At 34.5% G+C, this 16,642-nt stretch overlaps 1 protein-coding gene across 5 annotated transcripts in view; it reads left to right on the top strand.

Moving 5' to 3' along the window:
* Window positions 1–16,642, top strand: part of ZDHHC21 (zDHHC palmitoyltransferase 21) — a 69,111-nt gene that overhangs the window by 15,673 nt on the left and 36,796 nt on the right. For all 5 annotated transcript variants that reach the window (XR_003432673.1, XM_027105885.1, XM_027105883.1 and 2 more), the window contains 2 exons: window positions 3,836–3,947; window positions 6,965–7,103. Coding sequence is in view for 4 of the 5 variants with exons in the window: in XM_027105885.1 (XP_026961686.1) it covers window positions 3,836–3,947; window positions 6,965–7,103 (251 nt within the window). In the remaining variant the exon portion in view is untranslated. The remainder of the gene's footprint in view (window positions 1–3,835; window positions 3,948–6,964; window positions 7,104–16,642) is intronic.

Genomic DNA, 16,642 nt, shown 5'->3' with positions numbered 1-16,642 from the left:
TTTTTTTTTTTTTTTTTGCGGTATGCTGGCCTCTCACTGTTGTGGCCTCTCCTGTTGCGGAGCACAGGCTCCAGATGCGCAGGCTCAGCGGCCATGGCTCACGGGCCTAGCCACTCCGCGGCATGTGGGATCTTCCTGGACCGGGGCACGAACCCGTGTCCCCTGCGTCGGCAGGCGGACTCTCAACCACTGCGCCACCAGAGAAGCCCTGATACCTGTATCTTCTACTTCAACTCTAAAACCCAATGTTATCAGAAAATCAAAGAAGCAGGCTTTTCTTAACTCAGGACTCATTTCTGATGAAATCTTTAGTTTGCTGTGGTCAAACATTCAAATGCCTACATCTGTCAGATACTGCAAATCAGTGAAAGGGGCCAGGGAGGAACTATTTTACGTTGAAAATCTCATATCTTATCTAAAGGGAGTGGCACTATTCAGCTACAGTGAAATAGTCATACAGGCCTGGTATTATTAGATACTGCAATTTTTGAAGAGAAAATATGGAATCTCAATTTTTATGAGACATTTCATGATTTTTAAAAATATTGGCAACTAATTCAAAAATTTTAAAGCATTGTTTTAAAATAAATACCAAACGGATTATACCTGTGGGTCAGATTGAATCCACCTGAAACTGCTGTGTTACCTTTAGCTTATAGACTCCAGTGATGGAGGACACCATGGCATCTTGCCAACTATTTGGATATCTGCATTATATCTGGTCTCATTGACATTTGGCCTGTTTTTCTTCAGTGAAGAGTTCCCATTTGCCCAACCAAAAAAACATGCATTCATTTATCACATTTTAATGTTTCCAAAGTCTCTTGGTATTGTTACAGAGCTACACTGGCAACCGATTCTGTCAGAAAACCTCTGTTAAAACCCAACCCTTGTATTGATTTTTGTAGTTTCAAGTTATATTTTTCTCCCCAAAACATTACTTTGTGATTAGAGGTATAGTAATTGAGAAAAGGCCCCCTAATATGTGAGTCTTTTAAAAGACTCAAATAGAAGGTGATTCCTTCCTTTTTGAGAGATAAACCAAACCAAATCTTGCTTTATAGTCATTCATGCATTTACAGCATTAATAAGGTTCCCTGTTAAACAATGAGATGCTGTTTACCTTACATTAAAGAGCATCTATCATTTATAGAGTTTACCTTTTTTCTTTTATTTGTTTTATGTTTTGATTTTTCTTTCCTTTAAAAAAATGTATCTGTTGATTTTTTATTTTCTATAGCTACCATAAATTAGGAGTTGGATTCTGTCTCCCATAGGCTTTTATTTTGTTAGATGGGTAGTACAAAAGTCTTGTAGGTGACCATCAGACACCAGAATGTATCAGTCACCAAGATCCTATTTGGACATGAATAAACCCTGAAGAAAAAAGGGAGAAGGCTAATAAATGGTTTATAGATACATAGGGTGGTAGGTTAAGATGGATGGCTTTTTTTCTTGCTCTGCAAAGCAAAAACATAGATGATACTTTAATTTCTGGATTTTAAAAATAGTGATTTTTTTTCCTTTCTAAAAACATAAATGTGTGTGTGTACTTGTGTGTGAAAATGTGCATTTTCATTTGTATTTTTCATTTTAGATTCTTACATCTTAAATTGAGCCTTAAATGGCTCAAACCCTTTCTTTGAACAAATTTATGTTCCAGACCATAGGTCAGCACATTCTTCTGTACTGTTAAGGGCCAGATAACAAATATTTTTAGCTTTATGGACCATATGGTCTCTGTCACAAGTCCTCAGCTCTGTCATTGTAACCCAAAAGCAGCCATAGAAATATGTAAATGAACGGGCATAGATAGCTGTGTTCAAATAAAGCTTTATTTATAGACATTGAAATTTAAATTCCAAGATTTTTATATGCCACAAATTATTATTGTTATGATCATTATAATTTTCAATCATTTAAATTTGTAAAAAACATTCTTACCTCATGGGTCACACAAAAACAGGTGGTGGCCTGGATTTCCCTGTGGACTGTAGTTTGCCAACCATAGTCTACACTACAGAATGAATTACAGTCTTTCTCTGACTCTAGCCAAACGCTCTTTTCTGAGGATACAACATTTTAAGTATGAAATAAATAATTTATTCTTTGCAGTATTATGTGCTGAAATTGCCAATAGCGAATACCCCATATTTATTTTTTAAGGGGCTGGTTTAAGAACATAAAGTTTTCATGTTGTCTTTTAATGAAAATCGGCTCATCAAAGAGAGTCTCCTTCCTGACCATATTCCTTGTAGTATGTGAATTCAAAGTTTTAACATTGGGATATTTGGGAACATCTAACATCCACTAACATGTAGGGGGAAAAAAAAAGTGACATGCTTGTGACCTTGTATTATGCTACGAATGAAATATTTCTGTTTCACTAACAGTTAAATTATCATAGTTCAATTGTACCTAAATTAAGCTTTAATATTGTTGCTCTCTCATGTAATATGTTTTCATTAAAATAAGAATTATAAGTAAGAAACGGAAGAGAATTTATTTTAAAGTGAAATATTTTAAATGTAAAAGATAATTTCTCAACTTTCATATTATTGGAATGAACAGTTGATTTGATATAGCTTTTATTCATACTTTATTGATTTCTTCAGAGACATTGGTAGCAGAATGTTTTTCCAGCACTTTACTATAAAATTCCAGTATCTTGATTTTACTTCTGGCCATTAAACTAGAAATAATGGAATTAAAATAGGGTATCTTTTTAGAAAATTGAAAACTACCCACAATTCTATTACTTATATTTAGAATCTTCCATTTAAAAACTTTTTAAACTTTTCATGCTTTAGCAAGGATTTAGTTACTACCTACTGTGTGCTGGGTCACATTTTGCATATACTAATACTCACTCTGAGTATTGGAATTAGGTTAATTTTACTATGCCCGTACTTGTAGTGAGGTTAGGATATAGTTTTCCATAAGTGATATAAAGTTTAAAAGTTTTTATAAAAGTAAAATTCCATTTCAAGAAATATTAAAATGATATGTTCTATATAACAATTGTCTTATCTTGGTAGATGACTGTCGCATAGAGTTTTTATGGATCTAATTAGAGCAGTTCTTAATGAAAACAAATGACTTTTCCCTTTATTCCTGTAAACTTCATGTTTTTAAGCACAAAGCTTAATTGTGTGCTCTTTCACAACAGACTAGAGGAAATTGCTATTTGGTGGTAGGATAGAATTTTGTAAAGGACTCCTTTATTTCCATTAAATAGTAATGTTCTTCACCTCTGAAACTATTCTAGTACCTCTTAAACCCATCTGAAATCTTTTTCCAACCCTCTCTCATAAACATTCCCAAATGAGTCCATTAATATTTTAAAAAATGGTTTCGTGTGGGGAGTTTGGGAGGATGCCATCTCTGTTTTTCTTACAATATCATAACGATTGATTTTGACTTATTAATCTATGAAACCAATACTCAGCATTATTTCTTCTTTAGAGCCTTTAGATAATAAATTTCTAGAAATTAATTTGTTTAAATATAATTCTGTTTTAATGTAATAATTTGGTTGTACTTCGGGGTTTTGTCATTAAATTTTACTTACAGCAATATGCTTAAACTCAAATATGTTGTTTTCTATCTCTTAGTTTAACTATTAATATTTGTCTTATTTTTATAGTGTTTAAAATTAGAAACGTACAAAATAAAACATGCATAGAGTAGAGCAGCAACATTTTTGGCAGACATTTTCACTGGACACTTAGACATATATATCGAAGAATTCCTATAAACTCTTCTAAACACTTGTTGCTAAATTTCAACATTATTCATGTGCCTTTATTAAATGGATTTTAATTTCCTCCTCTAGAAAGGGAGTTCTGGGAATTGTGTAACAAGTGTAATTTGATGAGACCAAAGCGTTCCCATCACTGCAGCCGCTGCGGCCACTGTGTTAGGAGAATGGATCATCACTGTCCATGGTAAGAAATAAGTAATTCACTTTTTGGAAAAAAAGGTAGTAAAAAATAAATCTTAGTACTTAGCAGATTTAAACAAAGGTTATATTAGAGTTACACAGTTTAAGAAAACCTTTTTAATAAAGATCCCTGTATTTGATCATATGGTTCTGTCAACTCCCAAAGTCATTTTTTTCCAGAGATCCTATATTTTCTCACAAGGAGATATTTGGGCAGAAAACTAAGAATTAACATGCACCCAAATATACAAAAGAACTAAGGTGGTTTTATTAAATGAGGCAATGTATGTAAAGCATTCAGTGTAGTATCTGACATAGAAAATACTTAAATATAAATATAGTAGCTGTTATTGTTTCTAACTGTAATAAACCGTATACATCTCATTGTTTGTATTTCCCTTCCAGTTTGTTTAATTAAAGAGTAACACATTTCAGATACCCTTATACCTCATTTCACCCACTTTCAGCCTTTTTCAGTGCTATGAATTGGTAATAGGTATTAACTGGCTGGATGTGTAAAAAGTGGTAGTTAGCTGATTCTGCTGAACTGCCAACATTTTTGGTCAATAGGGGGCTCTCTTGTAATATTTAAAGAAAATGTTCAGTTGAGAAATAGAATTTTTGAAAACAAATGCTGTGAGAGTTCTTCATTGTATCTCATTTCAAAGCTGTCACAAAAATCTGTGAAAAAGATATTGTATTTAATTCTGCTTTCCTAGCATGGGATCTCTGTATAAATATTTAAACTGGTATGGTGTAGCACTTTATAAATATATCTATATACATATATATTTATGTTTGTACACACATACATGCATATATGCAAAGTTAGCTACATAATAATCTTCTTAAATTTATAATTGCATTTATCTAAGGTTGACTCAGGGTAGAGTTTAGCTTTGCCTAGTAATGCTAATCAATTTAGAGTTTCTCTTGTTTTTGATAACACAAGTTACTATTAGCAAGCTTTTAGTAAGAATTTGGTTTTCACTATAAACTGATTGTTTAAATACAAGGTAATTTCCTGAGATTAAGAAAAAGTAAAAGCACTTTGTTACTATGTAAAAAACTTGAAAATTCCATCAACAGGATAGTTTAGTATATAACATACAGTTGGTGTTGAAAAAATGTGCCTTGACTTTAAACAGATCAATTCTCAAGTGATTTTACAAACCTCAGTGTTCTGTTTACAGTTGCAATAGTAGTAGATTTTTTAAAGCTATATAAAACATGTATTCAGGTAAGGGATAATCACACTTAAAAACTCAATTTTATACACTTTTTAGAGTAATATTTCTGATTAAAAGTATAATAAACGTTCAGGATAGTTGGTTGGATATTGATACCTCCTTTTAAGTGAATGCAATAGCTTAAGCTTAAAAAATAATGAACTAGGAACTGTTTTGGTACTATATAGATGAGTGATTTTATTTATTGATTTATTTTCAAGGAATAAAGATTGACTTGGTGACAAAATAAAGTGCTGTTTAACCAAAATTCTAAGATTGGGGTGAGCTCTCTGTTCCTAGGCCTTGTGCCTCCATAGTTTTAGTCACCTTCTCAGAACACTGGTGGCAAGAGCGAGGGTAGACCAGGGGGCCTGAGTAGATTTAGGGATTTATGTGATTGAATTCCCTAATAGAGCAGTGCTGAGATATTCAGAGAGTGAGGGAAATGTACAGTACAACTAGAAGCAAGGAGAATTTTTGATTTTTTTCAGAAACTGCATTATCTTAGCTGCTTAACAGCTTTGGATTTGGAGGTCAGTTCTCTGATGACCTCAAGGTTTACTCTATTTTTGGCTCTAATCACTCCTTCCAAGGAACTTGCTATCAAAAGAACTCTTACATGTGGATTATCTTAGTGTTTCTTAAAGTTCTGTGCTTAAGAAGAACGCCATGATCATAGCAGTTATTTCTCAAATTTTGGGGGGACAGAAAGGAATGGGGCAAGTATAAGTCATCTTTCAAGCAACAGCTAGTGAAGAGTATTTTTGAGTGCATACAGAAGCACCCTTCTCTGGTAGCCCTGCTTGCAGATAACAAAACACAGGAAGTTTTCTTGTTTACAAAGCATGCACTCTTTAGTCTAAGAAATGCCTCTTCCAGGTTTTCGGTTCAGTTATATATCTGATTTTAAAAAACAGTTAGACAGCACACTTTTAAAACAACAATTTAAGTTAGGAATTTGACCCTATTTATTTATTTTTTCAAACAGTGGCAGTGTAATGCTATATTGAAATGAAAACATTTGTGAAAGGTAATTTGTAGTTTTGAACTAGGGTTTTCTGCTGGAATTGTAAAATATTTTGAAAATTTAGGTACAATAAATAACCTTAAACAATAAAATGGTCAGCTTGCATTAATCTTGAATATTTTGGGATTATGACATTAATCCTTTTTCCTAGTTGTGGTTCACTGTTGTATTGGTGGAAATGTAGCTCTAAGAATTTATAAATACTTTTGGATATGTGTTTATTTTCAGGAACCAAGGTTAGATTTTAAAAGTAAGAAAAATTGTGAATGCTTAGCAGTATCTCAGAGTGGCAGGTTTAAGTTATTTTACTTCACATCATTCAAATTGGTCTGCACAGCTAGAATGCTGCGGTGGAAGAGCAGTATACAGAAGAGGGTTCTTGTTCTCTTGACCACTGTCTCTCCTAACTGTACATCCTCTGGCAATTGTCCTAACTCCTTTGTTCCTTTTTTGTATCAGTGAAGCAAGGAGGCTGCCATCTGTTCTTCCCTGCCTCACTGGGTTGTTGTTGAGTTGAAGGGGAATCATATACAGGACTTCTTTAAAAAGTAGAATGTGCTTTACAAATGTGAAGTGGCATATTTGTGTCATATCTTATGTACTCTTTGCTTTTAGGTTTGAGTGACTTTAGCTTATCTCTGTGAAGTAAAGCACATATGAAGTTTGTGCTTTATGTGAAGTTTGTGTGTGTTTGCGTCTAGTTTTACCGTCCTAAAATTAACATTAAAGTTTGAAATAATTTTTCTTTTTCCTTTTTTTCTTCAGGATTAACAATTGTGTTGGTGAAGATAATCACTGGCTTTTTCTGCAGTTGTGTTTCTACACTGAACTTCTTACTTGCTACGCACTGATGTTTTCTTTCTGCCACTATTATTACTTTCTTCCACTAAAAAAGCATAACTTGGTAAGAAATGTTTATATCAACTAATGTTAGAGCAACTATATTATACAGTTATTAACATGTGGTGCTTTTAAGTGCAGAAAACTGAAAACAAAAACAACAAACATAAACCCTCAAATTGGTGCATTTTAAAATATATTGGAATTGAGAAAGTGGACCCTGTTCTGATATTGCCTTTTAACCACATCTATTTATGATTATTTATTAGTGTTGAGTTCTTTAAAAAGTGACATATTAGATCTCTTAATAATATATTGGTTTAAAAATATCTACAGTAATGAAAAACAAAGTGAAAATGTTAGCTTCTTGTTTCTTCTCAGGAATAAAAATAGACTTGTTTAATTCTTAAAGGTTCTCAAAGGAACATTAAGTTCTTGAGAGAAAGGACAAGACGAATTTGCAGGATGCCCTAAAAAGTTATTACATACACCGTTTGAGGCATTGCTTTTTCCATTTTGTAGAGGAACTACAATAGATGTTAACAAGATTTGCCCAGAATGGTGGTGTTAGTGGTGGCGGTGGTAATAGCATCACCTAGGAGTGTTAAGGCTTGACTGTATATCAACACTATGCTATGGGCGTGTGATTTTAATTCTCACGTTAATGCTCACTACAGCCACATGAGGTGGGTATGATTTTTCCCCCATTTTATAGATGGAAACAGACTAATAGAGGTTGAATAAATAGTTACTGAAGATGCAAAGCTAGGGAAGTGATTATTAAACTGGTTTTAGTTGTAGAGCTGGGATTTGAACCTGATTTTGTGTTTTCTGAATCATATCTTGTGTGCTTTGTGTGTAGAACTGGTATTTGAGCCTGATCCTATGTGTCATTTGGACTTAGATTGTGTTTTTAAAATGCCGTCTGTGTGTGTGTGTGTGTGTGTGTGTGTGTGTGTGTGTGTGTGTGTGTGTGTTTTGTGTGTGGGAGAGAGAGACAGAGAGAGTATGAGCAAGGGTGTGTGTGAGAAACCGGTAGGGAAGAGAGAGGGAAGAAGGAATAGATTCCCTGGTGGAGAAGGGTGTTTTCTTTCCTATTTATATCATTTTATACTGTTTAAATCTTTTTTTATTAAAAATAACAAGTTCGGTGGTGGTACATACAATTAAATTTTGTAATAAGAGAGTGATTGAGAGAAGGTCTTTAAGTTCTGCGTATTTAGATCTTTTTTATACACATGGTCATTTTGTTTAATTAAAAGAAGATATTTACTACTGTTGCTTAGTTGCATATATTAGTGGGGCCTTGTGGTAATTCTCCTTATTAAATACAGAGTGAGCAATTAAAAACTAATAACTGAAAAAAGTTCAAAAGGGAGAACTGTAAATATAGGTGTTTGACATCATCACACTGAGACTTTAGTGCATGCTAGTACTGTGGTTTTAGAAACGTTTTATTTATAGATGAATTTCTTTTTTTATGCTTTCTCATATTTTAATTTTACTTTCTAATAAGACCAGGTACAAAAGAATGGTCACCCAAAACATCCAGATCAAAAGCTCTAATGCAATAGCAGCTAATATTTAGGGAGTCGTTTAGGGTCGATAAGGTACTTTTTCTGCACGTGTTATTTCTTTTAATTCCCACAACAACTGTGTGAGGTGACCTAGCCATGAGTGTGACTTTAAAGCCAAACTCCTTGGGTTTGAATCTCAATTATAGGTTAATTTCTGATATAATTGGTATTGTAGTTAAAATATGTAAAAGGTTATACATATTCTCCCAAGAGTAACCTGTTTCAAGTAGATTGAGCCTAATAAGAAAAGCATTAAGATAAAAATTTACCAGTAAGATTAAGGTCAGAATGTTTTAAAAACTGAGAGAGAGGTAAAATTTAGTGGTATTAATGAAAAGCTGCTAGAGCTTCTCTAGGAGGGAATGCATTGTAGGATAGTGAAGGGATTGGCAAACTATGGGCGTTGGGATAAGTTTGGACCTCTGCCTGTTTTTTTTTTTTTGTCTTCTTTTTCCTCTGCCTGTTTTTGTTAATAAAGTTTTACTTGAAACATAGCTGCTCTCATCTATTTACATATGTTTATGATTGCTTTTGTGCTGCAACAGCAGAGTTGAATAGTTGTGAGAGAGGCATATGGCCTAAAATATTAAGTATCTGGCTCCTTTATTTTTTTAATTAATTTATTTTTGGCTGCATTGGGTCTTTGTTGCTGTGCGCAGGCTTTCTCTAGTTGCAGCGAGCAGGGGCTACTCTTTGTTATGGTGCGCGGGCTTCTCATTGCGGTGGCTTCTCTCATTGTGGAGCATGGGCTCCAGGCACGCAGGCTTCAGTAGTTGTGGCAAGAGGGCTCAGTAGTTGTGGCTCGCGGGCTCTAGAGCGCAGGTTCAGTAGTTGTGGCACACAGGCTCATTTGCTCTGTGGCATAGGGGTTCTTCCTGGATTGGGGCTCAAACCCGTGTCCCCTGCATTGGCAGTTGGATTCTTAACCACTGTGCCACCAGGGAAGTCCAGATTAATCCTTGTATCATTATAAATTATACCTTTTAATCTGTAGTAATTATTCTTGCCTTACAGTGTTTTTCTTTGTTATTAATTTAGCTATATCAGCTTTGTTTTGGTTAGTATTTTCATGGTATGTCTTTTTCTATCTTTTTACTTTCAACCTTTATCAGTTATGTCTTGTCAGTGTGCCTTGTAGACACCAAATATTTCTTTTTTTTTAAGTTTAGTTGGATAATCTTTGTCTTCTAATTGGAATAGTCCATTTTTATTTACTGTGACTGATATTAATCCTATCAGCTTACTATGTATTTTCTACTTGACCCATCTGTTCTTTGTTTCCATTTTTCTCCTTTTCTTACCTGCTTGGAAATTTTCAATTTAAAAAGATTTCCAATTTATCCCTTCTGATGGTGTTTCTCCTTTTACTCTTTTTAAAGTGGTTTTCCCAGAGGTCAAAACATTCTTCCTTGGTTTTCTGAAGTTTAATATAAGTTGGTACTTTAAACATTGCTGTGATTGTAAATGTAGTGGCCTTAGAACCCCTCCTATCATCATTTTTGGTATTCTGGGCGCATAAAATAGATGTTGAACTAAAACTCATGACAACAAGAAGTAATTATTGTCGTTTATATATTATGTGTTATAATACATATGTTATATGAAGTCACTATTTGTTTAGAGTTACCCACATATTGATGCTTTTTCTAGTCCTTCATGTCTTCGTAAGTTTCTGAGTTTCTTTCTGGGAGTATTTTTTTTCTGCCTCTTGGTGGAAGTGTACTGGAACAGATTCTCCCAGTTTTGGTTCACCTGAAAATGTCTTTATTTCTCTTTCATTTTTGAAGGATTTATTTGCTTGGATAGAATCATACGTTTGGAGTTATTTTCAGGTTTTAAAAGATGTTATTTCCTTGTCTTCTGGTTTCCATCATTTCTGTTGTAAAGTCAGTTGCTAGTTTTATTGTTCCTCCACTGAAGTAATGTATCTTTTCTCTGACTGCTTTTATGATTTAGTTATTTATATTATTTCAGCTTTGCTGAGGCATAATTATATAATTAACATATAAATTTATAAGATACTTAAATTGTGCATTATGATAATTTGATATATGTATAACTTTGAAAGGATTTCCCCATCTAGTTAATTAACACATCCAACGCTTCACATATTAATCTTTCTTTTTATGAGAACATTTAAGTTCTTCTCTCTTAGCGAATTTCAGTTGTACAGTACGGTGATAAAACAGTGGTCATCATGTTTTACATTAGATCTTTACCTTATTCATCTTATAGCTAAAATTTGCACCCTTTTACCAACCTCTCCCTATTTCCCACAACCCCAGCCCCTGGCAACTACTTGTCTACTCTCAGTTTCTATGAGTTGAACTTTTTTTTTCTTAATTCCACAGATATGTGATACCATTTGGCTTATTTCACTTAGTATAAGGGCATCAAGGTTCATCCATGTTATCACAGATAGCAGGATTTCCTCCTTTCTCATGGCTGAATAATATTCCACTGTGTATATATACATCTTTTTTATCCATTCATCTATTGATGGACACTTAAGTTGCTTCCATATCTTGGCTATTGTGAATAATGCTGCAGTGAACATGGGAGTGCTGATATCTCTTTGATATCCTGTTTTCATTTCCTTTGGATATATACCTAGAGGTAAAATTGCTGGATCATATGGTAGTTCTATTTTTAATTTTTTGAGGGGTCTCCATACTGCTTTCCATAGTGGCTACACCAATTTCTATTCCCACCAACAGTGCAAAAGTATTTCTTTTTCTCCACATCCTTGCCAACACTTACCTTTTATCTTTCTGGTGATAGCCATTCTAATCTAACAGGTGTGAGGTGATATCCCATTGTGGTCTTGATTTGCATTTCCCTGATGATTAGTGATGTTGAGTACCTTTTCACATACCCATTGGCCATCAATATATCTTCTTTGGAAAAATGTCTGTTCAGGTCCTCTGCCCATTTTTTAATCAATTATTATTATTATTTTTTGCTGTTGGGTTGTATGGGTTCTTTATATATTTTGGATATTAACCCTGTATCAGAGATATGATTTGCAAATATTTTTTCACGTTACATAGGTTGCCTTTTCATTTTGTTGGTGGTTTCCTATGCTTCGCGAAGGTTTTTAGTTTGATTTAGTCCCACTAGTTTCTTTTGCTTTGGTCACTTTGCTTTTGGTGTCAAATCCAAAAAAACATTGCCAAGACCAGCGTCAAGGAGCTTACCCAATATGCTTTCTTCCACCATTTTTATGGGTTTAGGTTTTATGTTCAGACCTTTGATTCATTTTGAGTGGTTTTTGTGTATGGTGTAAGATAGGGGTCCAGTTTCATTCTTCTGCTTGCGACTGTCCAGTTTTCCCAGGACCATTTATTGAAGGGACTGTCTTTTCCCCATTGACTCTTCTTGGCTCCTTTGTCGTAAACTAATTGACCATATAAGAGTGGGTTTTTTTCTGGGCTGTCTATTCTGTTCCATTGATATAAGTGCCTTTTATGTCAGTATCATACTATTTTGATTACTATAGCTATGCAGTATATTTTGAAATCAAGACATGAGATGCCTCCAGCTTGGTTCTTCTTTCTTAAGATTGCTCTGGTTATTTGAGATCTTCTGTGGGTCCATTACAAATTTTAGGATTGTTCTATTTTTGTGAAAAAAATGCAGTCAAATTGTGATAGGGATTGCATTGAATCTGTAGATTGCTTGAGTAGTATGTCCATTTTAAGAATATTTAATTTTTCCAATTCGTGAGCGTGGAAGAGCTTTCCATTTATTGGTGTTGTCTTCAGTTTCTTTCATCAGTGTCTTCACTGTACAGATCTTTCACCTTGTTGGTTAAATTTATTCCTAGGTACTTTATTCTTTTTGATACAATTGTAAATGGGATTGTTTTCTTAATAACTTCCTGATAGTGTATGGAAATGCAACTGATATTTGTATATTAATTTTGTATCCTGCAACTTTATGAATTTGTTTATTCTAACAGTTTTTTGGTCGAGTCTTTAGGTTTTCTATATGTAATACCATGTTATCTGCAAATAATGTCAGTTTTACTTCTTCCTTTCTAAATGGATGTCTTTTGTTTCTTTTGCTTGCCTAATTGTTTTGATATCCAGCGTTGAATATTGGTGATAAGAGTGGGCATCTTTGTCTCATTCCTCATCTTAGAGGAAAAGCTATCAGCTTTTCACTGAGTCTGATGTTTCTGTGGGTTTGTCATATATGGCCTTTATTATGTTGAAGTATGTTTCCTCCTACACCCAGTTTGTTGAGAGTTTTTATCATGAATGGATGTTGAATTTTGTCAAGGGTTTTTCTTTGTCTTTTGAGATGATCATATGATATTTATCATTCAGTTTGTTAATGTGGTATATCACACTGATTGATTTGCAGATTTTGAAGTATCTTTGCATCCCTGGAATTAAATCCCACTTGATCATGATGTATGATCCTTTTAATGTATTGTTGGATTTGGTTTGCTAATATTTTGTTGAGGATTTTCACATCTTTGTTCATCAGAGATATGGTTTTCTTTTCTTTTAGTGTTGTTGTCTGGCTTTTGTATCAGGTTAATGCTGGCCTTGTACAAAATTTTGGAAGTGTTCCTTCCTCTTCAATTTTTTTTGAAAAGTTTGAGAAGGATTAGTGTTAATTCTTTAAATGTTTGGTTGAATTCATCCATGAAGCCATTTGGTCCTGGACTTTTCACTTTTGGGGGTTTTGATTACTGATTCAATCTTCTTACTAGTAATTGGTCTGTTCAGAGTTTCTGTTTCTTCATGATTCATTGTTGGTAGGTTGTTTGTTTCTAGGAATTTATCAATTTCTTCTAGGTTGTCCAATTTCTTGGTATATAATTTTTCATAGTAGTCTCTTATGATCCTTTGTATTTGTGCAGTATCAGTTGCAATGTCTCCTCTTTCATTTCTGATTTTATTTATTTGAGTTCTCTCTTTTTTTTTAGTGAGTCTAGTGTATTTCGTTTATCATTTCAAAAAACCAGGTTTTAGTTTCCTTGATCTTTTCTATTGTCTTTTTAGTCTCTATTTCACTTACTTGTACTCTAATCTTTGTTTTTTCCTTCTTTCTACTTTTGGCTTATTTTGTTCCTCCTTTTCTAGATCCTTGAGACATAAAGTTAGTTTGAGATCTTTCTTTTTTCTTTTTTTTTCTTTTTTACATCTTTATTGGAGTATAATTGCTTTACAATGGTGTGTTAGTTTCTACTTTATAACAAAGTGAATCAGTTATACATATAGATATGTTCCCATATCTCTTCCCTCTTGCGTCTCTCTCCCTCCCACCCTCCCTATCCCACCCCTCTAGGTGGTCACAAAGCACCGAGCTGGTCTCCCTGTGCTATGCGGCTGCTTCCCACTAGCTATCTGTTTTACGTTTGGTAGTGTATATATGTCCATGCCTCTCTCTTGCTTTGTCCCAGCTTACCCTTCCCCCTCCCCATATCCTCAAGTCCATTCTCTAGTAGGTCTGTGTCTTTATTCCTGTTTTACCCTTAGGTTCTTCATGACATTTTTTTTCTTAAATTCCATATATATGTGTTAGCATATGGTATTTGTCTTCCTCTTTCTGACTTACTTCACTCTGTATGACAGACTCTAGGCCCATCCACCTCATTACAAATAGCTCAATTTCATTTCTTTTTATGGCTGAGTAATATTCCATTGTATATATGTGCCACATCTTCTTTATCTATTCATCTGATGATGGACACTTAGGTTGTTTCCATCTCCAGGCTATTGTAAATAGAACTGCAAAGAAAATTTTGGTACATGACTCTTTTTATTTTATTTTATTTATTTATTTATTTTTTAACATCTTTATTGGGGTATAATTGCTTTACAATGGTGTGTTAGTTTCTGCTTTTTAACAAAGTGAATCAGTTTTACATATACATATGTTCCCATATCTCTTCCCTCTTGCGTCTCCCTCCCTCCCACCCTCCCTATCCCACCCCTCCAGGTGGTCACAAAGCACCGGGCCGATGTCCCTGTGCCATGCGGCTGCTTCCCACTAGCTATCTACCTTACGTTTGTTAGTGTGTGTATGTCCATGACTCTCTCTCACCCTGTCACAGCTCACCCTTCCCCCTCCCCATATCCTCAAGTCCATTCTCCAGTAGGTCTGTGTCTTTATTCCTGTCTTACCCCTAGGTTCTTCATGACATTTTTTTCTCTTCTTAAATTCCATATATATGTGTTAGCATACGGTATTTGTCTTTTTCTTTCTGACTTACTTCACTCTGTATGACAGACTCTAGGTCTATCCACCTCATTACAAATAGCTCAATTTCGTCTCTTTTTATGGCTGAGTAATATTCCATTGTATATATGTGCCACATCTTCTTTATCCATTCATCCGATGATGGGCACTTAGGTTGTTTCCATCTCCGGGCTGTTGTAAATAGAGCTGCAATGAACATTTTGGTACATGACTCTCTTTGAATTTTGGTTTTCTCAGGGTATATGCCCAGTAGTGGGATTGGGGTCATATGGTAGTTCTATTTGTAGTTTTTTAAGGAACCTCCATACTGTTCTCCATAGTGGCTGAACCAATTCACATTCCCACCAGCAGTGCAAGAGGGTTCCCTTTTCTCCACACCCTCTCCAGCATTTATTGTTTCTAGAATTTTGATGATGGCCATTCTGACTGGTGTGAGATGATATCTCATTGTAGTTTTGATTTGCATTTCTCTAATGATTAATGATGTTGAGCATTCTTTCATGTGTTTGTTGGCACTCTGTATATCTTCTTTGGAGAAATGTCTATTAGGTCTTCTGCCCATTTTTGGATTGTGTTGTTTCTTTTTTTGTTATTGAGCTGCATGAGCTGCTTATAAATTTTGGAGATTAATCCTTTGTCAGTTGCTTCATTTGCAAATATTTTCTCCCATTCTGAGGGTTGTCTTTTGGTCTTGTTTATGGTTTCCTTGGCTGTGCAAAAGCTTTGAAGTTTCATTACGTCCCATTTGTTTATTTTTGTTTTTATTTCCATTTCTCTAGGAGGTGGGTCAAAAAGGATCTTGCTGTGATTTATGTCATAGGTTGTTCTGCCTATGTTTTCCTCTAAGGGTTTGATAGTTTCTGGCCTTACATTTAGGTCTTTAATCCATTTTGAGCTTTTTTATGTGTATGGTGTTAGGGAGTGATCTAATCTCATACTTTTACATGTACCTGTCCAGTTTTCCCAGCACCACTTATTGAAGAGGCTGTCCTTTCTCCACTGTACATTCCTGCCTCCTTTATCAAAGATAAGGTGACCATATGTGTGTGGGTTTATCTCTGGGCTTTCTATCCTGTTCCATTGATCTATATTTCTGTTTTTGTGCCAGTACCATACTGTCTTGATTACTGTAGCTTTGTAGTATAGTCTGAAGTCAGGGAGCCTGATTGCTCCAGCTCCATTTTTCGTTATCAAGATTGCTTTGGCTATTCGGGTTCTTTCGTGTTTCCATACAAATTGTGAAATTTTTTGTTCTAGTTCTGTGAAAAATGCCAGTGGTAGTTTGATAGGGATTGCATTGAATCTGTAGATTGCTTTGGGTAGTAGAGTCATTTTCACAATGTTGATTCTTCCAATCCAAGAACATGGTATATCTCTTCAACTATTTGTATCATTTTTAATTTCTTTCATCAGTGTCTTATACGTTTCTGCATACAGGTCTTTTGTCTCCTTAGGTAGGTTTATTCCTAGATATTTTATTCTTTTTGTTGCAATGGTAAATGGCAGTGTTTTCTTGATTTCACTTTCATATTTTTCATCATTAGTGTATAGGAATGCCAGAGATTTCTGTACATTAATTTTGTATCCTGCTACTTTACCAGATTCATTCATTAGCTCTAGTAGTTTTCTGGTAGCATCTTTAGGATTCTCTATGTATAGTATCATGTCATCTGCAAACAGTGACGGCTTTACTTCTTCTTTTCCGATTTGGAATCCTTTAATTTCCTTTTCTTCTCTGATTGCTGTGGCTAAAACTTCCAAAACTATGTTGAATAAGAGTGGGGAGAGTGGGCAACCTTGTCTTGTTCCT

This window comes from Aethalodelphis obliquidens, unplaced genomic scaffold (assembly GCF_003676395.1).
Source record: "Aethalodelphis obliquidens isolate GAN/ISIS:26980383/991018 unplaced genomic scaffold, ASM367639v1 scaffold7, whole genome shotgun sequence".
Lineage (NCBI taxonomy): Eukaryota > Metazoa > Chordata > Mammalia > Artiodactyla > Delphinidae > Aethalodelphis > Aethalodelphis obliquidens.
Note: the sequence above shows the minus strand (reverse complement) of the source record. Positions and strands in the feature narration are given on the sequence as shown.